Source organism: Molossus molossus, unplaced genomic scaffold (genome assembly GCF_014108415.1).
Source record: "Molossus molossus isolate mMolMol1 unplaced genomic scaffold, mMolMol1.p scaffold_m16_p_10, whole genome shotgun sequence".
Lineage (NCBI taxonomy): Eukaryota > Metazoa > Chordata > Mammalia > Chiroptera > Molossidae > Molossus > Molossus molossus.
This window is the reverse complement of record NW_023425345.1, coordinates 4,095,672-4,113,360: the sequence shown is the minus strand read 5'-3', so window position 1 is coordinate 4,113,360 and position 17,689 is coordinate 4,095,672. Positions and strand designations below refer to the sequence as shown.

Genomic DNA, 17,689 nt, shown 5'->3' with positions numbered 1-17,689 from the left:
TGTATTCTTTTGTATCTGATTCCCATTGCTTAACATAATGGTTGTGAAATTCATCCATATTTTCTGTGCAAGTAGTCCCCCTTTATCTGTGGTTTTGCTTTCTATGGCTTCAGTTATCCACAGTCAACCATTCTCCAAAAATATTAAATAAAAAAATTTCAGCCTTGGCCAGTTTGGCTCAGTGTTTAGAGCATTGGCCCGCAGACCAATGAATCTCGAGTTTGATTCCAGTCAAGGGCACATACCTTGGTTGCGGTTTGTTCCCTGGCCCTGGTTGGGGTCATGCAGGAGGCAACCAGTTGATGTATCCCTCTCACGTCAATGTTTTTTTTTTTTCTCTCTCTCTCTTTCCTTCCCTCCCTCTCTACCTGAAGATAAATGGAAAAATATCCTCAGGTGAGGATTAAAAAAAAATCCCAGATATAAATTCATAAGTTTTAAATTGTGCACCATTCTGAGTTGTGTGATGAAATCTTGTGCTGTCCCACTCTGTCCCACCTGGAACACAGATCATCCCTTTGTCCAGCATATCAATGCTGTATACACTGCCTGCTTGCCTGCTAGTCACTTAGTAGCTGTCTTGGTGATCAGTTTGATGAGTTGTGTGGTAGTTGCATGTTTAGTTTCATAAAGAAAACTACCAAACTATTTTCCTGAGTAGTTGTACCATTTTATATTCCTACCTACACACACACACACACATATATTCCAATTTCTCCACATACTCACCAGCATTTGGTGTTGTCACTATTTTTTATTTTAGCCATTTTGATATTTCACTGGGTGTTTACATTACATGTTCCTAATGGCTAGTGATGTTGAACATCTTTTCACTTGCATACTGGCCATCTGTGTTTACTGAAGTGACTGTTCATATCATTTGCTCATTTTCTAACTGAATTGTTTGTTTTTTAACTGTTGAGTTTTAAGAGTTCTTATCGTTGCTTTTTAAATCCTCACCTGAGGATATGTTTTCATTTATCTTCAGACAGAGTGAGGGAGTGTGAGAGAGAGAGAAACATCAATGTGAGAGAGACACATCAACTGGTTGCCTCCTGCACGACCCTGACCAGGGCCAGGGACCCAACTGCAACCGAGATACGTCCCTTTGACCAGAATCAAACCCTCAACTCTTCGGTCTGCGGGGCCGTTGCTCTAATCCCTGAGCCAAACTGGCCAGGGCTTGGTTTGCAAATATTTTGCCCCAGTTTGTAGCTTGCATTTTCACCCTCTTAATAGATCAAGTTTTTCATTTTATTTTTTAAATTAAATGTACTGAGGTGACACTAGTTAATAAGATTATATATGTTTCGAGTGTGCATTTCTATGATACATAATCTGTGTATCACATTGTGTGCCCACCACCCAAAGTCAAATAATCTTCCATCACCATATATTTGGCCCCCTTTACCCTTTACCATCCCCTTCCCCTTTCCCTCTGGTAACCACCATACTGTTGTCTGTGTTTATGAGTTTCAGTTTTATATCCCATATATAAGTGAGATCACATGGTTCTGAGCTTTTTCTGACTGGTTTATTCCACACAGAGTGATATTCTCAAGGTCCATCCATGTTGTAGCAAATAAATGTCTTCAAATTTTGGGGTAGATACTCCAAAGAAAGATTGCTGGATTATATGGTAACTCTAGTCTTAATTTTTTAAGAAACCTCTGTACTGTTTTCCATACTTGCTGTACCAGTTTACATTCCCATGAGCAGTGAATGAGGGTTCATTTTTTTTCCACAACCTATCCAACACTTGTTACTACTTGTCTTGTTGACAACAGCCATTCTAGTATGTGTGAGTTGGTGTCTCATTGTAGTTTTGATTTGCACTTCCCTAATAGCTAGTGAAATTAAACATCTTTTCATATATCTGTTGGCCATTTGTATGTCTTCTTGGGAGAAGGGTCCAGCTCCTCTGCCCATTTTTTAATTGAATTGTTTGTTTGGTGTTGGGTTCTTTTTTTTTTTTTTTTTTTTTTTTTTACCCAAGGATGTGTTTTTATTGATTTTAGAGAGGGAGGAAAGAGGGGGGCATTGATTGGTTGCCTTCCATATGCATCCTGACCAGAGATCAAATCTGCAGCCTAGGTATGTGCCCTGACTGGGAACCAAACCCACAACCTTTTGTTGTAGCGGATGATGCTCCAACCACCTGAGCCACCCAACCAGGGCTGTATGAGTTATTTATATATTTTGGATATTAACCCCTTGACAGAGCTGTTGTTTGCAAATATCTTCTCCCATTCTGTTGGTTGCCTTTTTGTTTTGTTGGTGGTTTCCTTTGCTATGCAGAAGCCTTTAGTTTGATATAGTCCCATTCATTTATTTTTGCCTTTATTCCCCTTGTCTTTGGGGTCAAGTTCATAAAAACCTCTCTAAGACCGGGTCCATATGTTTAGTACCTATAATTTCTTCTATATAATTTGTTGTTTCAGATCTTAAATTTAGATCATTGATCCATTTTGAATTAATTTTTGTGCATGGGGACAAACTATAGTCTAGTTTCATTCTTTTGCATGTGGCTTTCCAATTTTCCCAGCACTGTTTATTGATGAGGCTTTCTTTTCTCCATTGTATGTTTTTGACCCCTTGGTCAAAAATTATTTGCCCATATACATGTGGTTTAATTTCTAGACTCTCAATTCTGTTCCATTAGCCTGTTTGTGTGTTTTTCTGCCAATATCATGCCATTTTGATTATTGTTGCTCTGTAGTATAATTTAAAGTCAGGTAGTGTGATACCTTCAGCTTCATTCTTTTTGTCTGAAGATTGCATTGGCTATTTGGGGGTCTTCTGTAGTTCCACACAAATCTAAGGATTTTTTGTTCTATTTCTTTAAAAAATATCATTGGGATTTGATGGGGATTGCATTAAATGTGTATATTGCTTTTGGTAATATAGACATTATAACTATGTTGATTCTTCCAATTCATAAACATGGAATCTCTCCATTTTATTATATCCTTTTCAATGTCTTTTAATAATGCTTTGTAGTTTTCAGTATATAGGTCCTTCACATCCTTTGTTAACTTTATTCCTAGGTATTTTATTGTTCTTGTTGCAATTGCAAAAAGAATTGTGTTCTTTTTCATTTATTTTTCTGAAATTTTATTGTTTGTATATAGGAATTTCATAAATTTTTATACATTGATTTTGTATACTGCAACTTGACTATATTTGTTTTATTGTTACTAATAGTTTCTTGGTGGAGTCTTTAGGGTTTTCTATATAAAGAATCATGTCAACTGCAAATAGTGACACTTTTTACTTCTTCATTCACAATTAGGATGCTTTTTATTTCTTTCTCTTGCCTGATTGCTCTGGTTAGGACTTCCAGTTCTATGTTAAATAAGAGTGGTGAGAGTCACTCTGGCTGGTTTGGTTCAGCAGTTAGAGCATCGACCCTCAGACCAAAGAGTCGTGGGTTTGATTCCAGTCAAGGGCATATACCTTGGTTGCAGTTCGCCCCCAGCCCTGGTTGGGTCATGTGGAAGGTAACCAGTCGATGTGTGTCTGTCACATCAATGTTTCTCTCTCTCTCTCCCTCCCTCCTATTCTATCTGATGATAAATAGAAAAATATCCTCAGGTGAGGATTGAAAAAAAAAAGAGTGGTGAGAGTGGACATCCTTGTCTTGTTCTTAATTTTAGAGGAAAAGCTTCTACTTTTTCACCACTGAGTATGGTATTAGCTGAGGGTTTGTCATATATGGCCTTTCTTATGTTGAGATATTTTCCTTCTATACCTATTTTATTTAGTGTTTGAATCATAAATGGATGTTATATCTTATCAAATACTTTTCTGCATTTATTGATAAGCTCATATGATTTTTATCCTCTGTTTTGTTAATGTGGTATATTACATTGATCTGTTCGTGTATCTTGAAATATCCGTGTGCTCCTAGAATGAACACCACTTGATCATGATGTACTATTTTTTAAAGATATTGTTGTATTCACTTTGCTAGTCTTTTGTTTAAGATTTTTGCATCTGTATTCATTAGAGGTATTGGTTTGTAGTTTTCTTTTTTTGTGTTATCCTTGCCAGGTTTTGGTATCAATGTTATGTTGGCCTTATAAAATGTCTTAGGAAGTATTGCCTCTTCTTCAGTTTTTTAGAAGAGTTTGAGAAGGACAGGTATCAAATCTTCTTTGAATGTTTGGTAGAACTCACTAATAAAGACATCTGGTCCTAGACTTTTATTTGGGGGGAAGGTTTTTGATGGCTGTTTCAATTTCCTTACAGTTGATCAGTCTATTTAGATTTGCCGATTCTTCATGATTCATCTAAAACAGTTATATATTTCTAGGAACTTATCCATTTCTTCTAGGTTATTGAACCTTGTGGCATATAGTCTGTCATCGTATTATAGTATGACCCTTTGTATTTCTATGATGTCTGTGGTAACTTCTCCTTTTTCATTTCTGATTTTGTTGGTATGCATCTTTTACCTTTTTTCCTTAGTGAGTTTAGCCAGAAGTTTTGATATGTCATATTATTACTCTCATTTGTTTCTACATCTTTTTTTTTTTTTATCATCCTCACCCGAGGACATTTTTCCATTTTTTGTTCAGATAGAGTGGGAGGGAGAAAGAGGAAGAGAGAGAGAGAAACATCAGTGTGAAAGGGACACATCGAGTGGCTGCCACCTGAACGACCAACCAGGGCCGGAGACAAACTGCAACTGAGGTATGTGCCCTTAGCGGGAACCGAACCCAGTCTCTCTGGACCACAGGCTGACACTCTAACCACTGAGCCAAACTGGCCAGTGCTGTCTCTATATCTTTTGATCTCACCTTTTATTCTTTCTTTGACCCAGTCATTTTTAGTAATGTTGTTTAATCTCCACTCCACATATTTGTGGGGTTTTTCACCTCTTTTTTTGCAGTTGATTTCTAATTTCAAAGCATTGTGGTCAGAGAACATGCTTGGCACAATTTCAATCTTCTTAAATTTATTTAAGTTAGTTTTGTGACCCATCATATGGTTTATCCTTGAGAATGTTCCATGTGCACTAGAAGAATAATCTGATATTCTGGTATAGAAGGCTCTGTAAATGTTAATTATGTCCATTTGCTCTAATGTGTCATTTAAGACTGATATTTCTTTATTGATTTTTTTTTGTTTGGATGATCTATTTAGAGCTGTCAATGGGGTATTTAGGTCATATTGTCAGTCTCTCTCTTTAGTTCCGTTAATTGTTGCTTTATATATTTTGATGTTCCCTGATTGGGTGCCTATGTATTGAGAAGTGTTATGCCTTCTTGATGTAACATCCCCTTTATCATTATAGAATGTCCATCTTTGTCTCGTTACCTTTGTTATCTTGAAATCTATTTTGCCAGATATAAGTATGGCTATACCTGCTTTTCTATGGATGTTGTTTGCTAAGAGAATCATTTTCTACCCTTTCACTCTGAGTTTATCTTTGTCTTTACAGCTTAGATGTGTCTCCTGAAGGCAGCATATGGTTGGACTTTTGTTTTGTTTTGTTTTTTTATCTTTATTATTGAAAGTATTACAGATGTTCCCCCCACGCCTTCCCCCTGGGTTTTGTTTTTTGATCCAATCTGCTACTCAGTGCCTTTTTATTGGTGAATTCAGTCCACTTACATTTAGGGTGACTACTGATGCATGAGGATATTATAGCTGTCTTACCTTTTCTTTTTCTGGTAGCTCTGTGCCTCCATTGGTTCCTTTGCATTTCTTTCTGTTGTTTTTGCTTGGTATTATTCCACATCTTCCCCCTCTGTTTCTTCTATTTTAAAGTTATGTGTCTCTCGCCCTGGCCGGTTTGGCTCAGCGGTTAGAGCGTCGGCCTGCGGTCCAGAGAGACCCGGGTTCGGTTCCGCTAAGGGCACGTACCTCGGTTGCAGTTTGTCCCCGGCCCTGGTCGGTTGTGCAGGTGGCAGCCACTCGATGTGTTCCTTTCACGTCGATGTTTCTCTCTCTCTCTGTTCCTCTCTCTCCCTCCCACTCTATCTGAACAAAAAATGGAAAAATGTCCTCGGGTGAGGATAAAAAAAAAAAAAAGTCATGTGTCTCAGTTTTGTTTTGTGTGTGTGTGTGTGTGTGTGTGGTTACCATTTGGTTTATGAAAAATAAAGTTTCATATATACAGTAGTCTTTTTTTTCCTTTGAATACATCTGATCTCCATCCTCCTTTGCAAATTCAGACCTTTCCCCTCTCCGCTTTTATGTTTTTTTTGGTCAAAAATTATCCTTGTGGCCCTGGCCGGTTTGGCTCAGTGGTTGGAGCTTCGGCCTGCGGACCAGAGAGTCCCGGGTTCGGTGTCTGCTAGGGGCACATACCAAAAAAGAAAAAGAAAAAGAAATATTATCCTTGTGCATGCTGTAAGTTTGTTGGTGATCTTACTCATAGAGCAAAAGTTTTTAATTGTGATAATGTCTTCCATCTTGTTTTTTCTTTTAGGAATTATATTTTTGGCCAGCCCTACATCCCAAAGATTTTCCTCCAATATTTAAAAAATAGTTTTATAGTTTTACATTTTACATTTAAGTCTGTGATCCATTTAGAGTGAATTTCTGTACAAGGTTTAATTTGAGAGTCATGGTTTTGCCTATAAATGTCCAATTGCTCTAATATCATTTGTTGAAAAGATTATCACTGAATTTCTTTTGTCAAAAATCAGTTGGCCAACCCTGGCCAGTTTTGCTCAGTGGTTAGAGCGTTGGCCCAATGGACACATACCTCAGTTGCAGTTCAGTCCTCAGCCATGGTCAGGTCGTGTGGGAGGCAGCCAGTCAATGTGTCTCTCTCACATCGATGTTTCTCTCTCTCTGTTTCTCCCTCTCTCTCCCCTCCTTCCCTCTCTATCTGAAGATAAATTTTAAAAATGTCCTCAGGTGAGGATTAAAAAAAAAAAAATCAGTTGGCAATGTTTGTGTGGGTCTATCTCTTGGTTCTCTATTCTGTTTCAGTGACCTAAGTGTCTATCCCTCCACCAATATAAAAAATTTCTATATAATTACCAATAGAGAATGTAAATAAATTAAGATTCATTTATATATCAAGCAAGGTAGGGGGGTGGGAGGGCGACTGGCTAAAGAAGGTGAAGAGATTAGGTAAAGAACATGTATGTCCGCATACCCCATGGACATGGACAACAGTGTGGTTAAGGCCAAGGGGGGGGGGGGGAGAGGGGTGGATGGAGGTGGGCAAAGGGATGGAAAATTTGGGACATCTGCAATAATGTTAATTTAAAAATTTTTTTTATTAGAAAACTATTACTAAATCAAAAAAGAATATAGCAAAGTTATATTGATACTGATATAAATGTCTATAATGTAGTTTAATGATAAAAGCATATTTTAAAACAATACACATTGAATGATTGCATTTATTATTATAGAAAGATGTGCAAGATATATTGCTTAATTCAAAGCAAGTTATAGAGCAGTATATATAAAATAAATCCATTTAGGTAAAAGAAATGTAGGGACACAAAAAATTTCTCCTCAAAATTTATTTAAAAACTGCTAGAAATAGTTGCCTCTTAGGAAAGGAATTGAAGGAATATAGAAAAGTACGAAGAAACTTTTTCACTTTTACCCTTTTAAATTGTTTAAACTTTTTTCAGTATTTTATAATTTAAAAAGAATAAAAGTACAGACTTAAAAATTAAAAAAGACTTTAAAGCATAAAGCTATGGTGCAGAAGATAAAGAGATAATGAATTACCATAATTAGAATAAGTATAATTTCCATTTTTCTAACAGCTTTGATGAGTTCAAATTTTCACAAATGCAATAAATGATATGTTAATAAACCCAAAAATAAAAACTGTTTACTCTTAATTTAGCAAAATAATAAACAAAGGCAGTAGGAAACACATATTTATCTTCTATCACTAGCAGTTTAGTAACTCACAATGAGACTGAAAGCTTTGGTTAGCTTTAATTTTGTATGAATCAATTCATAGCATCCCTATCTGTTGCTATGAGAGCAACTGTAACCAAAAAAGTTATAACCTCATTGTTGAATCTCCTCCAACAGGAAAAGAGGAAGGTATTTTGAGGTGGTGAAAGCTACAAGTACCCTTATTAATTAGCAAATTTAATAATAAAAACTATGGACAGTATGCAGAGAGAAAATACATCTCTAAGTGTCATAAATGTAAAGTTTACACAGGCAAGCACTGCCCTGCTTTTGAAAGCCCTATTCTATTACTGCTTTTAGATAATTCTTTCGTTTATAGAAAGAGAATAGTTAAAGAGGTTTCTATTCAAAGTTTTTAAAAGATATTTTTAAGTACCCCTCATTCTGCCTAAGCAACTAACAATATCATTTCTTTCATTCTGTATAAAGAACGTGAGAATTTTAATGTAGACGCAGTACATTTGGCAACGACAATTAGATTTAATGTTGAACTTGATAGCTTTTGTCTTCTGCTGTAAAAGCAGGTTACTGAAGAGGACAATATTGAGTTGCATCAAATGTTCCTGACAGTAGTTACAGGAGATGCTTGTCAGTAGTAATATTTGAAAAAGGGAAATCCAGCGCGAAACTTCCTTTGAGGGAAGGGAATTATATTTTTGCTCATTGATATAAGATGTGGAATGATGAAAATCAATTACAGTAGCTTCCTCTAAAGTAAGAAAAACCAGTAACAATGAGAATTTAATGACTGATACAAAAAAACCCTAAGTGGCATTTTATATCTCTGTTAGGCTTCAACGCATGTAAGATTATTCCAGTCTATTTTTCTCCTTTAAAAGCCATCAGCAGCAAATAAATTGATCTCAAATTTAAAAATCATTTTGACTTAATGTCATATCTTTGAAAATAATCTATACATTTTCAATCTATGGGCTATTATGCAACTAAGGAACAGTAACATTTTAATTTTATGTACTTTTCTGAGCTGCTATAAATCCAATACCTAATTGGGTTGGGGAAAAGGATTGGCAACAGAAGGTCAAAAAATAATTCCAATCTCCCTCACAGGAGCTTTGTCAGGGAATACTAAACAAAGTACTCTGAGCAGGAGACCAAATAAGCCTCTTTCATAGGAGAAGAAGAGATGGAAGTTACTACTGAATGTCTACTATTCATTCATTTCCTCATTAACAAAAATGTGGCAACTAAAGATTCAGTAATGAATGAAACTAAAAAAGGTCTCTACTCTCAAGGAGCATTCCTTCTGGTAGGAGAAACACACCCAAACAGAAAAACAAATGAGTGAATAAGATAATTTCATATACTCTTGAGTGGAACAGATTTCCAGTCCAGATGGTTCTATAAGTTCATACTTTGGGGATACCTTCCTCTTCTAAACATATAGCAATGAAAGAGAAAATACAAATGTAAAAATTAAAGACACAGTCATGCTCAAAAACAAGATGAACATATTCATAGATGAGAACATGAACAGAAACACATAATGGCAGGAGGTGGAAGCTGTGGACCTTTAGGGCTTTGGGTCCAAAAAAAAGGCAAAGAAAACCAGGAGCTCAACTTCTGAGGTAAATACAGAGTTAAAGGGTCCATCCAAGATAGGAGTGTTAAATATGAGCTCACTGCTTGAAATTATACCCGGGCACTGGGATCTCCTGCTTATAAAGGAAGCTGAAAAAACCAGGCATCAATCACAGCCTGGGACAATGGCCTCTTAAAGTATTATACCCAAGTAGGTGAGAGGACACAAATTAAACTTCACCAGTAACTGATCCTCAGCACCCTTTGGTATGAGCACAAGGAAGGAGCCCCAAGCTCTAAGTGTAAGTCCTGAATGCGGATCTGCAATCCTAAGGTGTCAGGAGGAAACAAGTGAAAAATGGTTAGGCAGGAAAGGACTGTAAAAACACTCAGAGAGAAGGAAGATTAAAAACTTGAGCCATTCAAGAGGAGCTTACAAACCAATATTCCAAAACACAGAAAGAAAACTGAATTCACTCCTGACAAAATAAATATAAGACATCTAAAAAGCATTTAAAACTAGGTCTGTTTAGAGTCTCAAAAAGATAATGGAAAGAATAACATTAATTTAAAAGAGTAAGAAAACAAGAAACAAAAACAGGCAGAGATTAAGTAAGTACAAATGGATATAAATAAGCAATGAGAAATCCTGGAAATAAAAATATATAGCGCCCTGGCCAGTTTGGCTCAGCAGTTAGAGCATTGGCCTGCAGACCAGAGAGTCCCAGGTTCGGTTCTGCTAAGGGCACATACCTCCAATGCAGTTTGTCCCCGCCCCGGTTGGGGTCCTGTGGGTGGCAACCACTCGATGTGTCTCTCTCTCTCTCTCTCTTCTCCCCTCTCTCCCTCCTGCTCTATCTGAAGATAAATGCAAAAATGTCCTCAGATGAGGATAAAAAATATATGTGTGTGTGTGTGTGTGTGTGTGTGTGTGTGTGTATAGAAATAAAACACCTGATGGACAGAAAAATTCTAGAGTAAGCACAGATGAGAGGAGGAAAGGAAGCACTGGATGATGGTTCTGATTAATTACTTAAAATACAGCATGGAGATATAATGAGACCGAAACAATTTATTAAGCAGTTGAAAGACATGGAAAATCAGAGATTAAGCAGCAGCTCAGTATATATGTAATAGAAATTAAGCAGAAAAAATGTTTAAGAAAATAAAGAAAAAGTAGTATTTGAAAAGTATAGATGCCAGATTAATTAATTAATGTACGTTCTTTTTTTTTTTTTTATCCTCACCCGAGGACATTTTTCCATTTTTTTGTTCAGATAGAGCAGGAGGGAGAGAGAGGAAGAGAGAGAGAGAGAAACATCGATGTGAAGGGACACATCGAGTGGCTGCCACCCGCACGACCAACCAGGGCCGGGGACAAACTGCAACCGAGGTACATGCCCTTAGCGGCAACCGAACCCGGGTCTCTCTGTACCGCAGGCCGACGCTCCAACCGCTGAGCCAAACCGGCCAGGGCAATGTGCGTTCTTATGTGAGGGTACAAATAGGAGTGGACAGATGTATGTCTGAGAAGGTCAGAGAACACTGAAGAATAGAGCAGATTCTGTTTCTGGTTCTGTTGGCCTCTAGGGTCAACCCCGGAGGTACTGTAAAGAGAGGACATCAAATTGAGAAGTAGCTGTGAGAGGCCACTGGGGAAAGAGAGGGGCTGTTCTGAATTGGTATGTTTGTGTGTGAACGGGGGAGGGGAGATGGTGTTGGCAGAAGCTGGCCTGTGCCATGGTAAGATAAAATAAGCCGGTAGAATTACCCCACCATTCTTTGCCTTGGTCCTGCCTGCACACCTGCTGTGACTCAGACAGCTGTACTTAGAATTACCTCTGTCCCGGGCAGAAGCCCTGAGTGAGTAGGAGATGAGAACAGTCAGTGAGGACTGACTAGACAGGCTTGAGAAGATGCCTCTTTACACTTCTTCTTCCAATCTCCCAAGGCAGATGGTTCACAATTTATGGTGCGTCTCCCCCACAAGCTGCGTCTTATAGAGGTGCAAAGGGTAAAGATATAACTTGAGGCACTGATCCTTAGAGTGAGGGATGATTAACTCTGATATTCTTGGAGGGAGAGGGAAAGGGAGAAAAGCTCTCTGCCCTAGAGTCCATTTCCTCACCTCCCACTTCAGCTGACAGAGCTGGCACAGACTCAGGTCTGGCCTTGAGTAATCCTAGACAGAGCACCCTTAACCCTAGGGGTAATTAGTCACTTGATGATCAAAACTATTTCAAAAGAAAAGTTAAAAACTGAATTACAGGTTTTATCAGAAGAACGGGTATTAGAAAACATGTATCAAAAATTTAGCCCTAGCAGACTGACATCCCTCAGAAGAGGGGGTGGGGGGGTGGGGGGGGTGGGAAGAGATCAACCACAGAACTTATATGCATGTATGCATGACCAATGGACATGGACAACTAAGCCGGGGACGGGGCGGAGGTGGGGTGGGGTGGGGGGTGCCAATGGGGTAAAAAGGTAAAATATCTGTAACAAAAAATAAATAAAAAATTCATAAAAAAAAAAAAAATTTAGCCCTGGTTGGTTTGGCTCAGCAATTGGAGCATCTGCCTGCAGACCAGAGAGTCCCAGACTAGGGGCATGTACCAAAAAAAGAAAAAAAAAGTTCAAACATTTTTGGGTGGGGGAATGGGGAGGAGGGTGTCAATGGGGAAAAAAAAGAAGAAACATCTGTAACAAAAATAAATTATTAAAAAATTTAATAAAAAAAATTTAAGTAACCTTAATATGCATACTAAAATAAGTAAGGAAAGATATAAGTAATATAAAATAGTAATAAACACAAGAAAAATAATGAAATAGAAATGTTAATTATCAAATGTAAAAACAGAATGTTGAAATAAAGAACACAGACAGGATAAATAGTGGAGTGGATACAGCTGAGAACAAATTAATAAATTGGAAGTTCAGATGAAAAAACTCTAGAAGAAGAAAAAAGAAAACAATAAAGACAGAAACTTTAAAGAAAAATTAAGAGATAGAACAATAGAAATAAAATTACTAATATCCAGATAAGAAGAACCCTAGAGAGAAAAATGAAAATAAACAGTAGGAAATATTTGAACCAGAAATAACTTTCTCAGAATTAAATAGAGATGAAAGACTTCCCACTGGAAAGTCTCACAGAGTGGAAAGGAAAACCCACACTTAAGCATATTACAGTAAAATTTAAGTTATTTCAACAAATGATATTGAAACAATTGCACATCTGTAGGCAGAAAATGTTTTCTTCAAGAACCTCAACATATACTTTATAATTTACACAAAAATTATTTCAAAATAGACCATAGCTTAACACATAAAACTTTTAGAATAAAACATAAGAGAAAATCTTCATGGCCTTGGGTTAGGCAAAGAATTCTTAGATATGACACCAAAAGCATGATCCATAAAATAAAAATTGATAAAATGGACTTCATCGAAATTTTAAACTCATGCTCTGTGAAAGATACTGTTAAAAAGAAAACACAAGCTACACACTGGAAGAAAATACATGCAGATCACATTTCTGATCACAATATATGCAGATCACATGTATTCAAAATACATGAAGAACTCTCAAAACTCAATGATAAAAATCAATAATCCAATTTGAAAATGAGCAAAATATATGAAGATATATTTTACCAAAGAGAGGTTATAATGGCACAAATAAGCACATGAAAAGATGTCCAAAATAATTAGCCATTTGAGAAACACAAAACCACGATGAGATGTCACTTCACACCTATTAGAATAAGCTAACGCAAAAATAGTGGTAATAACAAAAGTTGGTGAGAATGCAGAGAAACTGAATCTCTCATGTACTACTGGTGGGAATGTAAAATGGTACAGCCACTCTGAAAAACTAGCTATCACACACACTCTTGAACATTTATCCCAAAGACATGAAAACTTTATGTACAAAAACCTGTACACAAATGTTCACTTCAGCTTTATTCATAAATGCCCCCTAACTAGAAACACCCAAAGATCTTTCAATGGGTGAATGGTTGAATAAACTCTGATACACCTATAAAATGGGGTGCTACTCAAAAACAAAAAGTAATGAATTATTGATATATCCAACAATCTGAATGGATCTCAAGAGCATTATAATGAGTGAGAAAAAGTCCATCTCAAAAGGTTACATACTATCTGAGTCCATTTACACAGCATTCTAGAAATAACAAAACTATAAATGGAGAAAAGATCAGCGGTTGCCAGGGAATGAGGTTGTCTGGGTGTGATGGGGTAGGTTGCATGAGGGACTTCTTTTGTGGGGATAGAACAGTTCTGTATCTTTTTTTTTTTTTTTTAATCCTCATCCAGGGATACTTTTCCATTTATCTTCAGAATGAGAGGGAGGAGGAGGGGAGAGAGAGAGAAACACCGATGTGAGAGAGACACATCTATTGGTTGCCTCCCGCATGACCCCGACCTGGGCCGGGAACGAACCGCAACCAAGGTACATGCCCTTGGCCAGAATCAAAGCCGAGACTCTTTGGTCCATGGGTTGATGCTGTAACTGCTGAGCCAAACCGGCCAGGGCTGTATCTTAATTTTGGAGCTGGCTACACAAATCTATACTTAGGGTAAAATTATATAGAATACACACACACACATACACACAAATGCAGGTTAAAAAACAATACTGAATTGAACATTTGAAAACCAACGAAGGTCTGTAGTCTAGTTAGTAGTAACATACCAATGTTCATTTCCTGGTTTTGATATTCTACTTCAGCTAATGTTAAGATGTTGACATTGAAGGAAGATGGGTGAACGGTACATGAGACTCCATACTATTTCTGCAACTTCCTATAAGTCTATAATTATTTCATTATAAAATGTTTTTTTAAAATGAGTAAAGAAAAATGAACTTTTCAATACATTAAATATTGTTTTTTTCCACAGAGATTCTACATAGTAAAATTCTAGAGGGCATAAGGATTTCAACATTTAGAAGAGGGAGGAAAAAACCAAGATCTATATTATATTAGGATAATAGGAATTTATTAAATAAGAATTTTAAATGCACAAACTATAAAGGAAAACTTTGATAATTTAATCTTATTCTTATTCAAATCTCTGTATCATAAAAGACATCAAAAACAAAATTAAAAGGTAAGTAGTTTCTCTTAGAACATAAGAAGCTAACAAAGGCATGAAAACAAATTCTCCCCTAGAGCCTGCAGAAAGGAAAGCAGCCCTGCAGACACCTTGATGTTAGCCCAGTGAGACCATGTCAGACTTCAAACCTGCAGAACTAGAATACATTTTGTGTTGATTTAAGGCACTAAGTATGTGGTACATTTTTAGAGCAGCAATAGGAAACTACTACAGTAACTTACATCTGTTGATTTCCAAGCATTAAACTTGAGTGGTAGTGTTTCCTGGGGCAACACAGTTTCACTGGGCAGCTGAATGTCTTGCCACTGCTCTTGTTTCCATTCTGCCTTGGAAGTGTTATCTGTCAATGACATAAAGCTAAGATTTTACTTTGGCAAAAAATAGTAATGTTTTTACATTACCTCACAATTTTTAAGTTAATCACTTCTGAAGATCCGTTTTGTCTACAAAATACACGTAATCTACCAATGGTTACCTAGGAATAGTAATCATTTTAATATAGCACTTTATAATAATTAAATTGAGACAGATTTTTAAAACTACAACTTCAATTCTAGCCCTTCTCCCAACAATAATTTTATTTTATAGTTTTATTATTTGAAACATCTTTTTAAATATAAGGTATAATACTATATAGAAACAGAGTTTGAAAATGTGAAAATGATTCAAATGAAATTTAGCAAAGCAGGAATAACAGCTATAATTATTCTAAGTAATATATTTTTTATTAATTTATTTTTGTTACAGATATTTCTCCTTTTCCCCTCATTGACACCCTCCTCTCCATCGCCCCCCCACCCACCCCGTCCCCAGCTTTGTTGTCTATGTCTATTGGTTAAGCATACATGCATATAAGTTCTGTGGTTCTAAGCAATATTTAAAAGAAGTTCATTACTGCTGTATGAACTTCATGTGTTCTAAGCAAAACTAATCAGGAATATATAGATTATTTGATAGGAAAGAACTTTTAAACAAAAATTTAAAAAAACTTAAACATAAGAGAAGATGCCAATAAAAATAAATGGATATTTCTACTTATATATTTTTACTAAATCGAGCATTTTTGTAGTCTTAATATTTTCCTCCCTATCTTAATTACCATGCAAACAAAGTATTGGTACCAACTCTATCTCAGCATATTATTGGATATAATAAGAAAGCTATTTTTAAACTGGTGTATGCAAACCACTGTGGGTACTTGAAGACTTCCTAAGAGCTAGGTGGGCATAGATAGTTTTAAAGAAATCAATATCCAGATACACAACTTCTGTAGATATTCTTTCCAAAATCTGATCATCCTGAGAATGTAAATGTGTAGAAGCATCAGGCTAGTTCTCTCCCTCTTCACTTTGATAATTAATTTTCTTTTCCCTTTATAAAGAACAACATATCACCGTGGCCGGTTTGGCTCAGCGGTTGGAGTATTGGCCTGCGGACCAGAAGACCAGAGAGTCCCAGATTCGGTTCCCGCTAGGGGCACGTACCAAAAAAAGAAGGGAAGGGAAGGGAAGGGAAAGGGAGGGGAGGGGAGGGGAGGGGGACATATCCTTTACCTAATCTTATTATGGTACATCTTCCCTTAAGGTACAAGCATAAGAACCTCTAAGGCATCAAACAATAGTAAAAAGACTGGTATGGGGTCACCTCCTTTAATCAAGGCATGTAAAATTCAAAGTAGAGCTTCAAAGTTTGTCCTGTCTTACACATATTTCTTTTAATGGCAAGGTACTGCATAAGTAAGAGGGAATTTTGGTCCATACTGGGATGTTTATTATTCAGATATATTACAGTATGAAAAAGCAGGACAGCTGACCACTTTCATTTAATGTGGTTGTGCTTTTCACACACACACACACACCCAACTATTGTTAAAGAATGCATCATTCCTGAGAAAGATTCCCATCAGAAGAAAGCAAAAAGCATAAAAGGCAGGGGGCCCTTATTTCATCAATGCCACAACCTTATGACAAGGCTCCATGTCTTGGCTATCTACCTTAGGAAGAGAGTTCAGGAGTATGAATACAACCAGAGTGATGTTTGTTTACATGTTTATTTGAATAAATAAAGTAAGAGATTTTCTTTAATATAGATGATTTGGCCAGTTGTCCAGTTTTGCCAACTAGATAAATATGGTAAATAATTTCCAAAAATTGAATGAACCAAATCTGTAGTTCTGAAGCATTGATGAAAATATATTTAAGACATATGACACAATAAAATCATTTTCTCAAAAAATTTTCGTATTGACAGGTATATTGCAATGATTTTTTTCTAGTTCCCATACATTTTGAGTATATTGTATTAAACATAACAGGTAAAATTAATAGTCATTTGATACATTTTAGTAAAGGTTTTTTTGGTATTATTCTCAGAAACTAAGAAAGTAAATGATTCCGCCCTGGCCAGTTTGGCTCAGCGGTTAGAGCGTCGGCCTGCGGTCCAGAGAGACCCGGGTTCGGTTCCCGCTAAGGGCATGTACCTCGGTTGCAGTTTGTCCCCGGCCCTGGTCGGTCGTGTGGGTGGCAGCCACTCGATGTGTCCCTTTCACATCGATGTTTCTCTCTCTCTCTCTCTGTTCCTCTCTCTCCCTCCCACTCTACCTGAACAAAAAATAGAAAAATGTCCTCAGGTGAGGATAAAAAAAATAATAATAATAAAAAAAAAAGAAAGTAAATGATTCCTAATAACTGTTTAACTATTCAATCATTTCCTAACTAGGGTGTTTCTAATCCTTTGCTTTCAACAACATTGAAGAAAGACCTAATCTAGTTAACAGTTGACAAGAGATGAAAAACATTTTTATAAGAAATCACTATATAATTTTTGGCGTATTGTTTGGGAGGTATTCATAGAATTGACATTGCTATAATAAAATACCTTCTATTCTCACCTACAATTTTATGTGAACAAGTCTTCTCAGCATTTATATTTATAAAAAAATGTAAAACAGAAACAGAATTCATGCTGAATCTTGCTTATTTCTAGCAATAGATGATATTCATATGTAGGTAAATAAACAGTTCCATGCATCTCATAAAAACATCTATTTCCAATAAAATTGTACCCCTTATGTGTTTTTATACTTCTAAATATTTTTATTGGTTTT

The 17,689-nt window shown here is 36.5% G+C and overlaps 1 protein-coding gene across 1 annotated transcript in view; it reads right to left on the bottom strand.

The window, feature by feature from the left end:
• Nucleotides 1-17,689, bottom strand: part of ENTHD1 (ENTH domain containing 1) — a 110,433-nt gene that overhangs the window by 65,885 nt on the left and 26,859 nt on the right. The window contains exon 3 of the mRNA XM_036250768.1: nt 14,805-14,923. Within this exon, the coding sequence (XP_036106661.1) occupies nt 14,805-14,923 (119 nt within the window). The remainder of the gene's footprint in view (nt 1-14,804; nt 14,924-17,689) is intronic.